The 20,464-nt window shown below is 47.1% G+C and overlaps 1 protein-coding gene across 1 annotated transcript in view; it reads left to right on the top strand.

The window, feature by feature from the left end:
* LOC137371848 (desmin-like) overlaps nt 1–20,464 on the top strand; it is a 34,635-nt gene that overhangs the window by 916 nt on the left and 13,255 nt on the right. The window contains exons 2-3 of the mRNA XM_068034793.1: nt 15,870–15,930; nt 16,959–17,054. Of these exons, the coding sequence (XP_067890894.1) occupies nt 15,870–15,930; nt 16,959–17,054 (157 nt within the window). The remainder of the gene's footprint in view (nt 1–15,869; nt 15,931–16,958; nt 17,055–20,464) is intronic.

The raw sequence follows: 20,464 nt of genomic DNA, 5'->3' as shown, positions 1-20,464 counted from the left end.
TCCTTCAGATGAGACCATGGGCTGCGTCTCCCATCTCGGGTAGATGTAAAAGATCCCATTAGCTTGAAGAAGAGCAGGGGCGTTCTCCCTGGTATCCTGGCTAATGTTTATCACTCAACCAATATCACAAAAAACAGATGATTTGGTCATTGTCACATTGGTGTGGGTGGCAGCTTGCTCTGCGCTAATTGGCTGCTGCGTTTCCTACATTACACTTCATTGGTTCTAAAGTGCTTTGAGTAGTCCTGAGGTCATAAAATACATTTTAAAAAATTCTTTCATGGGATGTGGGCATCGCTGGCAAGGCCAGAATTTGTTGCCCATCCCTAATTGCCCTTGAGAAGGTGGTGGTGAGCTGCCTTCTTGACCCACTGCACTCTTTGGGCTGTAGGTGTACACCCACAGTGCTGTTAGGAAGGGAGTTCCAGGATTTTGACCCAGCAGCAGTGAAGGAACGGCGATATAGTTCCAAGTCAGGATGGTGTGCGGCTTGGAGGGGAACTTGCAGGCGATGGTGTTCCCATGTAACTGCTGCCCTTGCCCTTCTAGGTGGTAGAGGTCGTGGGTTTTGGAAGATGCTGTCGAAGTGAGTCTTGGTGCGTTGCTGCAGTGCATCTTGTAGATGGTACACACTGCTACCACTGTGCACCTGTTATATAAATGCAAGTTTTTCTTTTCTTGAGCTTGGGACTGCAGATTGAGGTTTTCGTTAGCTAAGTGGCTTTAGACAAGGGTTTTGACATTGGTTGATGGGTTTGATGGGTGTGGTGATTATGCTCCTTGATGACTATCCCTGAGGCCTTGAGATCGTAATTCCACCATGGCAAAGTGTGTGAAACTGAACTAACTTGCATCAGTAAATCACCATGAATGCTACCAAGCTCTCCTTCTATACCCAACGATGCCCTTCAGGAAAGAGAACCTGCCACCCTGACCCTGTCTGACCTACACATGACTCCAGTCCCACACTATGGATGGACATTAAATACAAATATAAGGGAAAAAGTTGTGGAACAAGACTTGTGAAAAAGGGCTCGGGTAAATCACTGTAGAGACGTGAACTGTGTCTTTAGGATGTGGAGTAATGTTCTTGTTTAGGTTCTTAGTGACACGCCGTGGGCTAGACTTGGCTTAAATGGATTTTGCACCAGAATCGAGTGACCGAGGATTTGGGGAGAAGGTGCTGGGACCTGGGGCTCTGATCTTGGCAAAGTGGATGTGAAACTGTGAGCTAAGCAGGATGGAGGGGGCGGGCGATGCGTGGCGGGGGGGTTCAATGCCCTTGGGCTGATAGAATTGGGGAAGAGTTGACAAGACACATGCGTCTAGGAAAAGGAGGAGAGACTGCAGGAATGTGTGCAAATTGGAGAGACTAAAATAGTGAGAGAGAGATTGGAATAGTGAGTGACTGGGAGATTGGTTAGTGAGTGAGGGAGAGATTGGGATAGCGAGTGAGAGAGAAATTGGAATAGTAAGTGAGGGAGAGATTGGGATAGCGAGTGAGAGAGAAATTGGAATAGTGAGTGAGGGAGAGATTGGGATAGCGAGTGAGAGAGAAATTGGAATAGTGAGTGGGGGAGAGATTGGGATAGTGAGAGAGGGAGAGATTGGGATAATGAGGGAGAGATTGGGATAGTGAGTGAGGAGCGACTGGGATAGTGAGCGACTGGGAGAATGCGTAGTGAGAGAGGGAGAGACTGGGATAGTGAGTGAGAGAGATTGGAATAGTGAGTGACTGGCAGATTAGTTAGTGAGTGAGGGAGAGATTGGGATAGTGAGTGAGGGAGATTAGAATAGTGAGTGAGGGAGAGATTGGGATAGTGAGTGAGGGAGAGATTGGGATAGTGAGTGAGAGAGAGATTGGAATAGTGACTGAGGGAGAGATTGGGATAGTGAGTGCAGGAGAGATTGGGATAGTGAATGGGGGAGAGACTGGGATAGTGAGTGAGGGAGAGATTGGGGTAGTGAGTGGGGGAGAGACTGGGATAGTGAGTGGGGGAGAGATTGGGATAGTGAGTGAGGGAGAGATTGGGACAGTGAGTGGGGGAGAGATTGGGATAGTGAGTGAGGGAGAGATTGGGATAGTGAATGGGGGAGAGACTGGGATAGTGAGTGAGGGAGAGATTGGGGTAGTGAGTGGGGGAGAGACTGGGATAGTGAGTGAGGGAGAGATTGGGATAGTGAGTGAGGGAGAGAGAGATTGGGATAGTGAGTGAGGGAGAGACTGGGATAGTGAGTGAGGGAGAGATTGGGATAATGAGTGAGGGAGAGATTGGGACAGTGAGTGGGGGAGAGATTGGGATAGTGAGTGAGGGAGAGATTGGGACAGTGAATGAGGGAGAGATTGGGATAGTGAGTGGGGGAGAGATTGGGATAGTGAGTGAGGGAGAGATTGGGATAGTGAGTGAGGGAGAGATTGGGGTAGTGAGTGGGGGAGAGATTGGGATAGTGAGTGAGGGAGAGATTGGGATAGTGAGTGAGGGAGAGAGAGATTGGGATAGTGAGTGAGGGAGAGATTGGGATAGTGAGTGAGGGAGAGATTGGGGTAGTGAGTGGGGGAGAGATTGGGATAGTGAGTGAGGGAGAGATTGGGATAGTGAGTGAGGGAGAGAGAGATTGGGATAGTGAGTGAGGGAGAGATTGGGATAGTGAGTGAGGGAGAGATTGGGATAGTGAGGGGGGGAGAAATTGGGATAGTGAGTGAGGGAGAGATTGGGATAGTGAGTGAGGGAGAGATTGGGATAGTGAGTGAGGGAGAGTGAGATTGGGATAGTGAGTGAGGGAGAGATTGGGATAGTGAGTGAGGGAGAGAGAGATTGGGATAGTGAGTGGGGAGAGATTGGGATAGTGAGTGAGGGAGAGATTGGGATAGTGAGTGAGGGAGAGATTGGGATAGTGAATGAGGGAGAGATTGGGATAGTGAGTGGGGGAGAGATTGGGATAGTGAGTGAGGGAGAGATTGGGATAGTGAGTGAGGGAGAGATTGGGATAGTGAGTGAGGGAGAGTGAGATTGGGATAGTGAGTGAGGGAGAGATTGGGATAGTGAGTGAGGGAGAGAGAGATTGGGATAGTGAGTGGGGGAGAGATTGGGATAGTGAGTGAGGGAGAGATTGGGTTAGTGAGTGAGGGAGAGATTGGGATAGTGAGTGGGGGAGAGATTGGGATAGTGAGTGAGGGAGAGATTGGGATAGTGAGTGGAGGAGAGATTGGGATAGTGAGTGGGGGAGAGATTGGGATAGTGAGTGAGAGAGAGATTGGGATAGTGAGTGAGGGAGAGATTGGGATAGTGAATGAGGGAGAGATTGGGATAGTGAGTGAGGGAGAGATTGGGATAGTGAGTGAGGGAGAGATTGGGATAGTGAATGAGGGAGAGATTGGGATAGTGAGTGAGGGAGAGATTGGGATAGTGAGTGGGGGAGAGATTGGGATAGTGAGTGAGGGAGAGATTGGGATAGTGAGTGAGGGAGAGATTGGGATAGTGAGTGAGGGAGAGATTGGGATAGTGAGTGAGGGAGAGATTGGGATAGTGAGTGAGGGAGAGATTGGGATAGTGAGTGAGGGTGAGATTGGGTTAGTGTGCCTGGGTTTGGAATGCTTGTGGGATCAGGTCTGTTGATGCGGCCCCTTCACTGCCCTGATCATTACAGTTAAAAATAAATCAAGAATTAAACTGAAAGACGCCTGCTGTCACTATAACCATGTCGAACACTTGGCACAGAGTTTCACTCTGTAATTTAATCAGCCTTTGATGTAGCGGCTTGTTAATTACATTTCACCTCTTTTCCACTGGGCACTAGCCTCCATTTATGCTCTGCTTTCTAACCTCGGCAGTGTGATGTTAGAGAGAAGTTGACGTAGTCTTTATCCATTCGGGGTGAATGTCCATTGGCTATACTGGGAATCTCGGATTCCATTGCTGTCAGACCAGGAGTGCCCCATTACAGGGTCTGCAATGTACTCGCAGTCACTGACTTTACTCCAAACAGGTCACAACACTCAAGGTGAGATACCTGCACTCCTCTAATTCTGGCCTCTTGGGCATCCCTGATTGTAACCACTTCACCATGACCGTTTCTGCCTTCAGCTGCATGGGCCCTAAGCTCTGAAATTTCCTCCCGAAACCTCTCCGCTTCTCTACCTCCCTTTTCTCCTTTAAAATGCTCCTTAAAACCTAAGTCTTTGGCCAAGGTTTTAATCACCTGTCCTAATATCTCGTATGGTGCGCTGTCAAATTTTGTTTGATTCCACTTCAAGAGTCCTGGGATGTTTTTCATATCCTTACCTCATTCGACACTTCAGGGAGCATCATCAATTTCAAATTGTCACTAAGAGGTTACAACAACAACATGCATTCACATGGTACCTTTGAAGGAGTAAAAATGTCCCAAGGTGCTTCACAGGAGCGTTATCAAATAAAGATTTGACACTGAGCAATGTAAAGAGACATCAGGACAGGTGACCCAAAGCTTGGTCAAAGAGGTAGGTTTTAAGGGAACATCTTAAAAGGAGGAGAGAGGAGGAGGAGAGGTTTGGGAAGGGAATTCCAGAACTTAGGGCCCAGGCAGCTGAAGGCACGGCTGCCAATGGTGGAGAAAAGGATGTGGGGGATGTGCAAGAGGCCAGAATTGGAGGAACACAGAGATCTCGGAGGGTTGTAGGGCTGGAGGAGCTTACAGATTTAGGGAGGGGTAAGGCCATGGAGGGATTTGAAAACAAGGATTAGAATTTTAAAATCGAGACATTGCTGGACTGGGGGTCAATGTAGGTCAGCAAGCACAGGGGTGTGGGACTTGGTGAGAGTTGGGATATGGGCAGCAAAGTTTATGGAGAATGGAAGATGGGAGGCCAGCTAGGAGGGAATTGGAATAGTCAAGTCTAGAGGCAACAAAAGCATGGATGAGAGTTAGGAGGAATTTCATTACTCAGGGGACTATGGAATGCTTTGTCACAGGGAGTAGTTGAAGCAGAGACCACTTCATTGGAACAACAGATAAGCTGTGAAGCAGAGGAAGATAGAGGGATTATGGTGAGACAGGGGAGTGGGATTAGTTTTAGATTGAGCTAGCAAAGAGCCAGCCCAGACATGATGGGTTGAATGGCCAACTTCCGTGCTGTCAACATCCTTGGTTTTAAAATCTCCTGCACCATCTCGGAAACATGGCATGCTGGCAGAATCCCTGAGTTCTCTGCAGGACCAGAGGCTATAACTGCAAATGTATAAATACATTAACTTCAACTTCATTTTATATTGAAAAATATTGAAAGTAATTATCTGTAGGGCTGTCTGGTAATGAATCTTTAATAAGAGAATATTACATACACTGAATCTAATATCATGGAATCATTGCGTACAAAAGGAGGCCATTCGGCCCATCGTGCTTGTGTCAGCTTTTTGAAAGTCCTATCCAATTAGTCCCACTCCTCCTGTTCTTCCACATAGCCCTGCAAAAATTTCCTTTTCAAGTATTTATCCAATTCCCTTTTGAAAGTTACTATTGAATCTGCTTCCACCGCCCTTTCAGGCAGCGCGTTCCAGATCACACAACAACACACTGTGTAAAAATGAACTCTGGGGGATAGAATTGAAAAGCAGAGTAGTTTTGTTAAACATGTGTAAAAAATTGTTTAGCCCACACTTGGAGCACTGTGCACACGTCTGGTCTCTATATTGTATTAATGATATAGAGCCACTGGAGCAAATGCAAAAAAGATTCACAGGGAAAATACCAGAACTGAGAGGTTATAACTATCAGAAAAAGCTGAACAGGTTGGAGCTCTTTTCTCTAGAAAAGAGAAAGCGGAGGGGTGACCTGATAGAGGTTTTTAAGATTATGAAGGGGCCTTGATAGGGAAGACATAGAGATGTTATAAATGTAAGACAGTCACTAATAAATCCAATTGGGAATTCAGGAGAAACGTCTTCACCCAGAGAGTGGTGAGAATGTGGAACTCGCTACCACAGGGAGTCGTTGAGGCAAATAGCATAGATACATTTAAGGGGAATCTGGATAAAGACATGAGGGAGAGAGGAATAGAAGGTTATGTTGATGGAGTGAGATGAAGTAAGGTGGGAGTAGGTTCATGTGGAGCATAAATACTAGCATGGACCAGTTATGTCTGTTTCTGTTCTGCAAATTCTATGGAATGCTACGTAATCTTGATCTGATTGCTGATCGTCATTCGAATCCTACTTGCCAGCAGACAGCAGCAGTCTCACTACCAACTGGAGTGCCGGGGAATTTAAATAGACAGCTGTTCTGATGTAACCGAACGCCCATTTAAACGGGTAGAGCTGGAGCAAATATTTCATTTGGGTTGGGGGAATCAAGAGCGAGAGGCATAATCTTCAACCTAGAGACAGGCCATTCAGGAGCATTTTTTTTCACGCACAGGTTAACAGGAGTCTGGAACTGTTTCCGCCAGAAGGCTGTGGATGTTGGGAGGTTGATTGAAACTTAGATAAGGGTGTCAAGGAATATGAAGCAAATGTGTTAATGGTATATTAGTTGTGTTTAATCGTATGCAGGGGGTGGGCATTAACTGAGGATTCACTTGAGCCCCTAGAAATAGACATAGGCTGAAACTGTGGTTGTTGGGGTTAGGAGACACAGGCTTGTAATGTGTAACTCTGCAAATAAACATAAAAGTGTGTAAAGATTGGCTCCAGTTCTATCCTCCACCAAATGGCTTTTGGAATAGAGCAAAAGGTGGGTAAATTGTGCTGAGATACAATCAGCCATGATCTAATTGAATGACTGAACAGGCCAGAGGGGCTGAATGGTCTCCTCCTGTTTCCGACTGGTCTCCAAGATCTCTGCGCTCCTCCAATTCTGGCCTTTTGCGCAACCATGTTGATGGTAATGCCTTTGGCTGCCTGAGCCCCTAATCTTCTCTGCCTCTTTATCTCTCTTTCTCTCTCCTTTTAAGGTGCTCCTTAAAACCTACCTCTGTGACCGTCACCTGTTCTAATATCTCCTTATGTGACCTAGTGTCAAATTGCAATTGATAATGGTCCTGTGACGCTCCTTGGGTAATTTTGCTATGTTAAAGATGCTATATGAATGCAAGTTGTTGTAAAGATGCTTTACCAAGTGTCATGTGGTTCCTGATTTGACGGATTGCAAGTGGAGACTCCATCATTCCCAGGGAATTCCCAGGTTACAAATGGGGCTACAATCCCCAACTCCCTGTAAACTTGGCTCAATGCTGGGATTGTGAGACCTTTCTGAGCACCTCTCTCTATTCCACCTCTCCCCTCATCTTCAAAAGACTCCTCAAAATCCAAAGGGTAAGTTTTCCTGGTGTATGCTCCCAATGTGGACCCTCACCCGTCAGGATCATGTAGTGTCCTTACAATACAAGAAAGGAAGAACTTGCATTTCTGTAGCGCCTTTCACACACTTAAGATGCCCTAAAGCACTTTACAAACACTCAAGTACTTTCTTGAGTGTAGAATTACAGAGAATTTACAGCATAGAAACAGGTTATTTGATCCAACTTGTGTGTGCTAGAGTTTATGTTCTTGATAGTCACTGTCGTAATGTTGGAAACACAGCAGCCAATGTGCACATAGCAAGATCGTGCAAGCAGCAGTGAGATAAATTACCTGCTCACCTATTTTTAATGATGTTAGTTGAGAGATTAATATTGTTTAGGATAATGGGGAGAACTCCCTTGTTCCTCTTTGAAGTAATGGCTATGGGATCTGCTACATCCACCCGTAAGCAGGGTCTTGGTTTAATTTCTCATCCGAAAGACGACACCTCTGACAGCGCAGCACTCCCTAATCAGCGTAGATTATGGGCTCAGATCTTTGGAGTGGGACTTGAACCCACAGCCTTCAGATTCAGAGGCAGGAGTGTCTTGGCAAGTTAATACCCTTCAGTGTAATCCTCAGGCATTGTCTCAAGAGGTTATGGGTTGCCCTGGGAGTGTTTGATGGGACAGTGTGGAGGGAGCTTTACTCCGTATCGCACCCGTGCTGTACCCGTCCTGGGATAGTGTAGAGGGATAGATTAAGATGGGCTGAATGGCCTTCCTCATTATTAAGTATCTGATGGAAAGCAAGCAGATTGTAGGAGGAATACAGGGTGCCCTTGGAAAAGAATGAGTTAGACAGGGAATGAGTCTCTACTTCAACAAATCCTCAGATACTGAAGCAGCCCGTGTCCAGATGCAGCAAGACCTGGACAACATCTGCTCCACACAGGTGCCAGGCAAAGACCATCTCAAACAAGAGAGAATCTAACCATCTCCCCTTGACATTCAACAGCATTACCATCGCTGAATCCCCCACTATCAACATCCTGGGGGTTACCATTGACCAGAAACTGAACTGGAGTAGCCATATAAATACCGTGGCTACAAGAGCAGGTCAGAGGCTAGGAATCCTGCGGCAAGTAACTCACCTCCTGACTCCCCAAAGCCTGTCCACCATCTACAAGGCACAAGTCAGGAGTGTGATGGAATACTCTCCACTTGCCTGGATGGGTGCAGCTCCAACAACACTCAAGACACCCAACACCATCCAGGACAAAGCAGCCCGCTTGATTGGCACCCCATCCACAAACATTTACTCTCTCCACCACCGATGCACAGGGCAGCAGTGTGTACCATCTACAAGATGCACTGCAGCAACGCACCAGGGCTCCTTAGACAGCACCTTCCAAACCTGCGAGCTCTACCACATAGAACAACAAGGGCAACAGATGCATGGGAACACCACCACCTGCAAGTTCCCTTCCAGGTCACACACCATCCTGACTTGGAACTATATCGCCGTTCCTTCACTGCCGCTGGGTCAAAATCCTGGAACTCCCTTCCTAACAGCACTGTGGGTGTAACTACCCCACATGCACAGCAGCGGTTTAAGCAGGCAGCTCACCACCACCTTCTCAAGGGCAATTAGGGATGGGCAACAAATGCTGCCCTTGCTGGCGACGCCCACATCCCATGAAACAAATAATAAAAAAACATAGTAAAGTGGCAATTTTGATTGGAATTGGCGGAGCATCATTATGCCTTAGGCCAGTAAGTGGGTGAAGCACCCGTTATAATGTGATAGCCAGATCATGTTTCATTGTGGAAGAGATAGAGAAATACTGAGATACCTTCACTTCATAGAATCATACAACAGAGAAGGAGGCCATTCGGCCCATTGTGCCTGTGCCAGCTTTTTGAAAAAGTTAGCCAATTAGTCCCATTCTCTGCTGCTCTTTCTCCATAGCCCTGTATTACGTCCACAAGGGGAAGACAGTGACATAGTGGTAATGTCACTGAGCTACTGGTCCTGCCTACATCCCCTAGAGACACAGGTTCAAATGGCGGCTGCTGGAATTTGAATTCAGTTAATTAGTTAAAAATCTAGAGTTGGAAGCTTGTCTCAGTAATGGTACTATGAAGCTATCATTAATTCTCATAAAAACCTACCTGGTTCAATAATTCCATTGAGGGAAGGAGATCTGCCATCCTTACCTGGTGTGACTCCAAACTCACGGTAATGTTGTTGACACTTCACTGCCCTCTGAAGTGAGCAAGCCACTCACTTGACAAGGGTAATTAAGGGTGGCCCATTAATGCTGGCCTTGCCAGCAACAGCCACAGCCCATAAAAGAATGAAAAAGTATTTATCCAGTTCCATTTTTGAAAGTTACTATTGAATCTGCTGCCACCGCCCTTTCAGGCAACACATTCCAGATCACAACAACTCACTGTCTCTAAAGATTGTCCTCATCTGCCTTTTGCCAATCACCTGAAATCTGTATCCTGTGTTTACAGACCCTCCTGCTAATGGAAACAGTTTCTCTTTATTTACTCTGTCAAAAACATTCATGATTTTGCACTCCGATATTAAATCTTCCCTTAACCTTCTCTGCTCTAAGGAGAACAATCCCAGTTTCTCCAGTCTCTCCACAGAAATAAAGTCCCTCATTTTCTGGTACCACACTGTTCTAAGGCTAAGAGAACAATTCCAGCTTCTCTAGTCTCTCCAACTCTGGTGTCAGAGTGAGTAAACTGTGGAAAAACACTCAGTGCTCCTTTGCACTCTGTTATAGAGTCATAAAAGCACATTCAGCCCATCGAGTCCAAGCTGGCTCTCTGTAGAGCAATCCATTCAGTCCCATTCCTCTGCTGTATCCTTGTAGCCCTGCAAGTTTATTTCCCTTAAGTGCCTATCCAATTTCCTTTTGAAATCATTGTCTCTGCTTCCATCCTCGTTGGCAGTGAGTTCCAGGTCATTACCACTCGCTGTGTAAAATATTTCCTTCTCACATTCCCCCTGCATCTCTTGCCCAAAACCTTAAATCTGTGTCCCCTAGTCCTTGTCCGATCAGCAAATGGGAACAGATTTTCTTTGTCTACCTTATCTAAGCCTGTCAGAATCTTGTACACCTCTATCAAATCTCCCTTCAATCTCCTTTGCTCCAAGGAGAACAACCCCAGCTTCTCCAACCTAACCTTGTAGCTAATATCCCTCATCCCTGGAACCATTCTGGTAAATCTCCTCTGGACCCTCTTAAGGACCCTCACATCCTTCCTAAAGTGTGGTGACCAGAACTGGACGCAATACTCCATTTGTAGCCTTTATAAAGTTTTAGCATAACTTGCCTGCTTAATCGATCCGAAGCTGTTTCAGCTTTGAATCCTGATCTGGGATCCTCTGAGTTAGAAGGGAAAACCAACTAGGTTTCCTGTTCATCTATACAGATATACTCGATGTCTAGACTCACACAATGAAGGTTGGTCAAGTGACCGACATCACTCTCGTAACCATATCTCAGCATGATTAAGCACTACTAGAGGAGGACAGCTAAGAGATAAAAGGAAAAGTATTTTATGTGAATTCCACCCACAGACTGCTGTTCCTCCCTCTCTGCAGCACGTCTCTGAGAGGAAGTGTCAGATTATTTTAAGTCAAGCCATTTAAAGGCTTTAAGACTGCATTGTTGACCATATATAGAGAATTGGCTGGAGGAATGGAAGGGGGGTGGGGGGGGGGGCGGTGGGGTGGGGAAGAGTGTTAAGAGATTCCATCAAGCAACACAGGCTGGAAAAATAAAGGAAAATAATCCTGTTGAGGGACAATGAGAAAAAGCCAGTCAGAAAAATAGCAGAACTGGAGTTTAAATTTCCGTTAATTTGTAATGCACTGAAAGGCAACTAAAGAGTCTTATACTCCCTCCTCCCATGGGGTCTTTGTTGAATATGAGTCCCTGGTTCAATCCAGTGGGATATGAATTAACAATGATTGTCCCAGTGGCTTAGTCACCACTATAGCTTGCTGTGATAGGTGTGTCTCAGTGTGTAGCCTGTTCACCTATGAGTTAGAAGGTTCTGGGTTTAAGTCCCACTCCAGAAGCTTCAGCACTAAAACCAGCCTGACGTGTCCAATGGAGTACTCACTGAGCGAGTGCTGCACTGTTGTCTGTGCTGTCTAATTCATGAGGTGTTAAACCAAAGCCCTGTCTTTCCTCTCAGGTGGATGTCAGAGATTTCATGCCTACTCTTTTGCAGAAGAGCAAGGGAGTTCTCCCCAGTGTCCTGGGGCCAATATTTATCATTCAACCAACATCACAAAAAAAAGATTATCTGGTCTTTATCACATTGCTGTTTGTGGGATCTTGCTGTGTGTAAATTGGCTGCTGTGTTTCCTGAATTACAACAGTGACTATACTTAAAAAAAAAAGTATTTCATTGGCTGTAAAGCGTTTTGGAACGGTCTGAAGTTGTGAAAGATGCTATAGAAATGCAAGTTGTTTATTAGGAATTTGCTTTCCATTTCCTACCTCCCGTCTGATGCCTGGGGTGGGGGAAGAGGTGTTCATTGCCAAGGCAACAGGTCATTGCTCACCATTTCTGGTCGCTGCCACCTTTTTATTCCACACAAAAAGGGACAGAAAGGTTTTGTGTGGGCTGCCATGACAACGGACATCCCCCAATTCGCAAGGGGTGTGATCTTTCTTTTCAATCAACTATCAGTCGAAGATTCCAGTTTGGAGCATTTACTTTAAGGGGGAAGATGAGTTGAGGCTTAGACCTTTTTTTTCTGGTGAGGGGATCCTCCAGATGTTCCAAGGAGCAAGATGTTATTTATGTGACAGATGGAGTTTGGACGCAGGGCAGACGTACATTGACCAGACGACAGGAAGGGCCAAGGATACAGGAAGCAGTTCCTGGAGTGCAGCCCTGTAAAATAATATCGACTCTGTCTGCATTGCTACTTCATCCACTTCCTTAGCAACAGATATGATTACAGCAGCTTACATTTATATAAGAACAACAGAAATAGGAGCAGGAGTAGACCATATGACCCCTCGAGCCTGCTCCACCATTCAATAAGATCAGGGCTGATCTTCTGCCTCAACTCCACTTTCCCGCCTGGTCCCCATATCCCTTGATTCCATCAGTGTCGTGACATCTATCGCTCTCAGTCTTGAATATATTCAATGACTGAGCATCCACAGGCCTCTGCGGTAGCGAATTCCAAAGGTGCTTCCTTTAATGCGGTAAAACATCCGAAGATGCTTCACAGGAATGATAATCAAATAAAATTTGACACTGAGCCACAATAAGTTGATATTAGGGACAGATGACGAAAAGCTTGGTCAGAGAGGTAGCTTTTAAGGGACGTCTTAAAGTGGGAGCGAGAGAGAGATGGAGAGGTTTAGGGAGGGAATTCCAGAGCTTAGGGCCCAGGCAGCTGAAGGCACGGCCGCCAATGGTGGAACGATTAAAATTGAGGATGTGCAAGAGGTCAGAGTTGGAGGAATGGAGATATCTCGGAGGGTTGTGGGGCTGGAGGAGGTTACGGAGATAAGGAGGGGGCGAGTCCATGGAGGGATTTGAAAACAAGGATGAGAATTTTAAAATTGAAGCCTTGCCAGAACAGGAGGCAGTGTAGGCCAGCGAGCACAGGGTGATGGGCGAATGGGTCTTGGTGTGAGTTGGGATATAGGCAGCAGAGTACATAGGAATGTATCAGGATTGGGAACAGATCACTAGGCCCAATGAATAGGAACATTATTGAGCAGCTCTGTTACTCTCAGGCTCGGCACTGATATTGTTTCTGATTAGTTTGAATGCTTATCTTCATAGTTGGTAGTGTAAAAAGTAATTCACTGTCAATACTCTTAAAGAACAGACGGATTATAGGCCCCATAATACCATCCCTCCCCCTTCCCATCAATCTGTTTATACTTGCATCTTCCCATTCATTAACTTGAGGTCAGCCAAAACTCTGCAACACCTCAATGTGTCTCACAGTCCTGGACACAATTTACAACCAGCTTGCTGATTTACGCGTTACCACCTCAGCTGCACCGTTATATGTGGACTGTCCGCTCATCATTGCCACGTCTTCGAAGGTGACTGGGTGAGTTGAGAAGCGTACGGGGGATCCATCGATTTATAAATAGTGGCAGAGTACAAAAGCAAAGCAGTATCTTTATAAATCACTGGTTAGCCCTCAACTGGAGTATTGTATCTAAATTCTGGTCACCACACTTTAGGAAGGATGTCAGGGCCTTGGAGAGGATGCGGAGGAGATTTACTGGAATGGTTCCAGGGATGAGGGAGTTCAGTTATGTGGAGAGACTGGAGAAGCTGGGATTGTTCTCAGAGCAGGGAAGGGTAAGGGAGATTTAGTAGAAGCTTTAGGAGGGATTTTGATGGAGTAGGTGGGGAGAAAATCTTTCCACTCGCAGGAGGGTCAGTAAGCAAAGGATACAGATTGAAGGTAATTAGCAGAAGAATCAGAGGTGATCTGGAATGCGCTGCCTGAAAGGGCGGTGGAAGCAGATTCAACAGTAACTTTCAAAAGTGAATTAGATAAATAGTGGTAATATCACTGAACTAGTAATCCAGAGCCCCAGACCAATGTACTGGGGACATGGGTTCGAATTCCACTATGGCAGCTGGTGAAATTTAAATTCAATTCATTAATTAAAAAAAAATCTGGAATGAAAAGCTAGTTTCAGTAATAGTTTTGTTGCACCATCATCGATTGCTATGAAAATCCATCTGGTTCACTGATGTCCTTTAGGGAAGGAAATCTGCTGTCCTTACCCGGTCTGGCCTACATGTGACTCCAGATCCACAGCAATGTGGTTGACTCTTAACTGCTCTCTGAAATGGCCTAGCAAGCCACTCAGTTGTCAAGAGCAATTGGGGATGGTCAACAAATGCTGGCCTTGCCAGTGACGCCCACATCCCATGAAACGAATAAAAGAAACTTGAAAAGGAAAAATTTGCAGAGCTCTGGGAAAAGAGCAGGGGAGTGGGACTAATTGGACAGCTCTGTCAAAGAACCAGCACAGGACACTTTACCTCACGCTAACTTTTTGTTCTGCTAACTTTCCCCCCTGTTTCAGTGTCAGGCTTGGCTCCATGAAAGCAATCTCACCTCTGAGTTAGAAGCTTGTGGTTCATGTCCCATTACAAAGGCTAATGCTTCCAGCGTAGTACTGAGGGAGTTCAGCACTGTCAGTGGTGCCATTTTTCAGATGAGGCGTTAAACCATCTGCCCTCTCAGGTGAATGTAAAAGATCTCATGACCACTGTTGTGAAGAGGAGCAAGGGAGTTCTCTCCCGTGTTCTGTCCAATATCTATCCCGTAACCAACATGACTAAAACAGTTAAACTGCTCACTTACCTCATTGCTGTTTGTGGGACTTTGCTAATGAAGTGCAGTCACTGTTGTAATGTAGGAAACACGGCAGCCAATTTACGCACAGCAAGCTCCCACAAACAGCAATGAAATAAATGACCAAATAATCTATTTTAGTGATGTTAATTGACAGAGGCCAAAACACCAGGGAGAACTCCCCTACTCTTCTTTGAAATAATAAAATGGGATTTTTTATATCCATCTGAGTGAGCAGCAAGGGCCTTGGTTTAACATCTCAACTGGTAAATGGCATCTCTGACAGTGCCGCACTCCCTCAGTACTGCATTGGTACTGCCAGCCTTCAGTTTTGTCCTTAAATCTCTGGATTGGGATTTGAATCTATAACTTTCTGACTTTGAGGTGAGAATGCTACCCACGGATCCATGGCCAACAGTGTAAGAAGGTTGTAAACACAGCCAGTTGCACATATGGTAACTGCGTCCCTCTAGTTTAGAAAGGCGCATCTGAGCCAGAAACTGTAAATTGCTGAGACAAGAGCAGAAGATTTACTGTGAGCAGCTGAGAACAAAGGTAAAAATAGGATCTGCTTCAAGGGCATTTGGAAGAACCTGAAAGCAAATTCCAATTTGGAATACCAAGGGGAAGTTACGATCAAGTTACTAAGCGAGTGCATGATCACCAAAGATAATTGCACATGGTCACCTGACATGAAGTAGGCTGAGGCCTAGGACAAGGAGTAGCATGAGGCTCAAGACTAGGGATAGGGTGAGGCCTAGGTCAAGGGATAGGGTGAGGCCTAGGACAAGGGATAGGGTGAGGCCTAGAACAAGGGATAGGGTGAGGCCTAGAACAAGGGATAGGGTGAGGCCTAGAACAAGGGATAGGGTGAGGCCTAGGACAAGGGATATGGTGAGGCTTAGGACAAGGGTTAGGGTGAGGCCTAGGACAAGGGATATGGTGAGGCTGAGGCCAAGGGATAGGGTGGTGAGGCCTAGGACAAGGGATAGGGTGAGGCCGAGGACAAGGGCTATGGTGAGGCCTAGGACAAGGTGAGGAGGGAGTAACACCCATACTTTTAATGTATGAGGAGGGTGTGGCGACTCAGAGGCAAGCATGCTACTCACTGAGCCATGGTCGACATGAGGAAAAGAGGAATGTCATTCAAAAGAAACAAACTGGATGGTCAGTCTACAAACAGTGAGATTCACAAAGCGACCATTGTGCTTTTATCTTCTTTTGCAGATTACAAGATGAGATCCAACTGAAAGAGGAGGCTGAGAATAACCTAGCTGCATTCCGGCACGTAAGTCTTGCAATCTGATCCTGTTCCCAGGAGTAAAATCAGAGGGGGCATTAAAAAAATTGCTTATTTAAATTTTCTTTGAACACTTTAGTTTATTGGTTGTAAAAATGTTTCGAAATGAGGAGGGGGGAAAGGCTGCTTGAATGGCAGTCAAAGATCATCCAATAAGGTAATGAAGACTCTGTTTTCTTTCCGATTGGGCCTGGGTAGTGGGGCGTCGCGAGGACTGACATGTAGGCTGACCAATGGCAGGAGTGTGGGGGCGTGGCGGTTGGAGGCGGGAGATCATGTGGTGATGCGTCCAATCAGAGTTGGTGACCCTACTCAGGCTATGTTATCCGATGCAGGGGTGGGGAAGGGCAGAGAGGGTCTAATGACTGAAGAGCTCATGCTCTCCCTCCACTAACTGCAAGTCAGTGCTACCCAAATGTTGAGAAGCCCTCACCCTGAGATCCTGAATCCACTAACTGTAGCTTCTTCAAAACTCCTTTTCATGGGATGTGGGCGTCACTGGCTAGGCCCGAATTTATTGCCCATCCGTAATTGCCTTTGAGAAGGTGTTGGTGAGCTGCCTTCTTGAACCACTGCAGTCCATGGGTGGTAGGTACAGGATTTTGACCCAGTGACAGTGAAGGAACACATTTTGAGAAAGCATTATGATGAGATTGTGGATCATATCGCTGTCAATCTTACCTAGTTTTTAATTAATTCTTGAGGTGTGGGTATCGTCGGCAAGGCAGGCATTTATTGCCCATCCCCAGCTGCCCGTGAGAAGATGGTGGTGATCCGCCTTCATGGCAAAATTCTGGGAGAAAAGGGAGTGAAAGATGGGATTTGCTGTCAGTTGCTCAGTGGGGTGTAGGTAAAGCAATGCAACTCCAGGCAGTCTGCTTTCTCCTTTGATACAGAGGGCCTTTATGTGTTATTTTTAAAAGCCTCACAGACAGCTGGCAGTAGGAATCATCTTACCGAATGATGGAACAATTGCAGTTAATCCCCGCTTCAGCAGGTGTCTTTTCCATTTACAGGATGTTGACGCAGCCACACTTGCTCGCCTCGACCTCGAGCGTAGGATTGAGGCCCTCCAAGAGGAGATTGCATTCCTCAAAAAGGTGCACGAGGAGGTGAGTCACAGCGAGTGAGTCAACGCAACAGTTCCTTAATTCCTCCATTCCCCAGTCACTTTCTCGGGTTATTAGGAGAAGTTGGAAAAGGGAGGATTCTTCTCCTTGGAACAGGAAATGTGAAGAGGTGATTAATAAAGGTTTTTAGGAGGATGAGCAGTTTTGATAGAGTAGACAGAGAAAAATTATTCCCTTTAGTGAGTGGGTAAATAACCAGAGATCACAGGTTGAAAATCATTGGCAAAGATCTAAAGGTGGTGGAAGCTGATTCCATAAAAATAATTTGAACAGAGGTTGGACAGGATCTTGAGAATGAGGAACTTAAGGGTTCTGGACAAAGAGTGGGACTATAAATAGGCATGGTCTCTCAAGGAGCCAGCACACAGGCACAATGGGCTGAATGGCCTCCTTCTGTGATGTTGGTTTCTCTGATTCTGTCAACTCTTTGGTTGAAATGATTTTTGTGCATGCACCTCGAGGAGCAAACAACGAATGTCATCAGCCCACACTCCCAGGACAGGTACAGCACGGGGTTAGATACAAGAGTAAAGTTCCCCCGACACTGTCCCCATAAAACACTCCCAGGACAGGTACAGCACGGGGTTAGACCGGAACTGCTCATCGGACCCAGGCCCCGAAACCCTCCTCGGGAGCCGGTACCGCACAACCCGAGCCGCCTCGCGGAAATGCCCTCCGTGCCATTCCAATCGGCGCGGAGGGGTTTCCTGTACGGGCTGCTCCTGCACACTCTGCACTTCCTTGCCCTCGTCAGCCGGCCGGACACGCCCTGGCGGTCCGCGTTGCCATCTGGCGGCGAGGGGAAACCCCGATGGAGGTCTCTCTATGCGGGAGTCTTCCCCCTTTACATCGGGGACCTGGGGTGGAGGGTGCTGCACAGGGCAGTCCCGTGCAATAGGCTTTTAAGTAGGTTCACGGACTCCCAGGCCGCCTGTACTTTCTGCGGCCTGGACGAGTCCGTGTTCCATGTATATACGGAGTGTGCGAGGTTGCAGCCCCTCTTTGAGTATTTGAAGGGGCTGCTCCTCAAATTCTGGCTGCACTTCAGTCCCACGCTCCTGATCTTTGGGCACCCGGTGCGGAGGGGCTTGGGCCGGGAGGAGGATCTCCTCGTCGGTCTGCTCCTGGGCCTGGCCAAGGTGGCAATTCACAGGTCCAGGTTGCGGGCCGTCGGGGGTTCCGTCCTCCCCGATTGCCTGCCCCTCTTCCGCGGTTACGTTCGCGCCCGGGTGTCCCTGGAAAAGGAGCATGCGGTGTCCGCCGGTACGCTTGAGGCCTTCCGCGACCGGTGGGCACCGCAGGGACTGGAGTGCATCGTCGACGCCGAGAATGGCATTTTAATTTGAGTTTTTTGTTTATTTATCTGTTTTAATAAAGTTATTTTAAAACTGTAAATATGTACATAAAGGGGGCCTGAGGGATAAAGGCCCCCTCGATGTGAAAAATATAAAAGGGGCCTGGGGTATAAAGGCCACCTTAAAGAAAAGAAAAGGATGGGGGTTGGATACAGAGTAAAGCTCCCTCTAGAAAAAAAAGAAAAAAAAAAAACGGGGTTAGAAAAAAAAAAAACGGGGTTAAAAAAAAAAGGGTTAGATACAGAGTAAAGCTCCCTCTACACTGTCCCCATCAAACACTCCCCAGGACAGGTACAGCACGGGGGTAAAAAAAAAAGAAAAAAAAAAAAAAAAAAAAAAAACGGGGTTAGACCGGAACTGCTCATCGGACCCAGGCCCCGAAACCCTCCTCGGGAGCCGGTACCGCACAACCCGAGCCGCCTCGCGGAAATGCCCTCCGTGCCATTCCAATCGGCGCGGAGGGGTTTCCTGTACGGGCTGCTCCTGCACACTCTGCACTTCCTTGCCCTCGTCAGCCGGCCGGACACGCCCTGGCGGTCCGCGTTGCCATCTGGCGGCGAGGGGAAACCCCGATGGAGGTCTCTCTATGCGGGAGTCTTCCCCCTTTACATCGGGGACCTGGGGTGGAGGGTGCTGCACAGGGCAGTCCCGTGCAATAGGCTTTTAAGTAGGTTCACGGACTCCCAGGCCGCCTGTACTTTCTGCGGCCTGGACGAGTCCGTGTTCCATGTATATACGGAGTGTGCGAGGTTGCAGCCCCTCTTTGAGTATTTGAAGGGGCTGCTCCTCAAGTTCTGGCTGCACTTCAATCCCACGCTCCTGATCTTTGGGCACCTGGTGCGGAGGGGCGTGGGCCGGGAGGAGGGTCTCCTCGTCGGTCTGCTCCTGGGCCTGGCCAAGGTGGCAATTCACAGGTCCAGGCTGCGGGCTGTCGGGGGGTCCGTCCTCCCCGATTGCCTGCCCCTCTTCCGCGGTTACGTTCGTGCCCGGGTGTCCCTGGAGAAGGAGCATGCAGTGTCCGCCGGCACGCTTGAAGCCTTCCGCGACCGGTGGGCACCGCAGGAACTGGAGTGCATCGTCGACGCCGAGAATGGCATTTTAATTTGAGTTTTGTGTTTATTTCTGTTTTTAATAAAGTTATTTTAAAAATATAAGTATGTATATAAAGGGGGCCTGAGCAATAAAGGCCCCCTCGACATGAAGAATATAAAAGGGGCCTGGGGTATAAAAGCCACCTTATTAAAACAAAACGGGGTTAGATATGGAGTAAAGCTGCCCCTACACTGTCCCATCAAAAACTCCCAGGACAGGTACAGCAAGGGGTTAGATACAGAGTAAAGCTCCCTCTGCACTGTCCCCATCAAAAAAAATGGGGACAAAAAATACAGAGTAAAGCTCCCTCTACAAAAAAAAGGGGTTAAATACAGAGTAAAGCTCCCTCTACACTGTCCCTATCCAACACTCCCAGTGCAGGTACAGCACGGGGTTAGATACAGAGTAAAGCTCCCTCTACACTGTCCCCATCAAAAAAAATGGGGACAAAAAATACAGAGTAAAGCTCCCTCTACAAAAAAAAAGGGGTTAAATACAGAGTAACTCTCCCTCTACACTGTCCCCCATCAAACACTCCCAAGAAAAAAAGAGGAAAAAAAACGGGGTTAGATACAGAGTAAAGCTCCCTCTGCACTGTCCCCATCCAACACTCTCAGGACAGGTACAGCACAGGGTTAGATACAGAGTAAAGCTCCCTCTACACTGTCCCATCAAACACTCCCAGGACAGGTACAGCACAGGGTTAGATACAGAGTAAAGCTCCCTCTACACTGTCCCATCAAACACTCCCAGGACAGGTACAGCACAGGGTTAGATACAGAGTAAAGCTCCCTCTACACTGTCCCCATCAAACACTCTCAGGACAGGTACAGCACGGGGTTAGACATCGCATTCTGAAAGCCGGAGGCCAGATCATGACCTTTGACCAGTTAGCCCTGGCTGCTCCCAAGGGTAATGGTACAGTGCTGCTGTCAGACCTCGCAA

This window comes from Heterodontus francisci, chromosome 7 (assembly GCF_036365525.1).
Source record: "Heterodontus francisci isolate sHetFra1 chromosome 7, sHetFra1.hap1, whole genome shotgun sequence".
Lineage (NCBI taxonomy): Eukaryota > Metazoa > Chordata > Chondrichthyes > Heterodontiformes > Heterodontidae > Heterodontus > Heterodontus francisci.
This window is presented reverse-complemented; position numbering and strand designations above follow the sequence as displayed.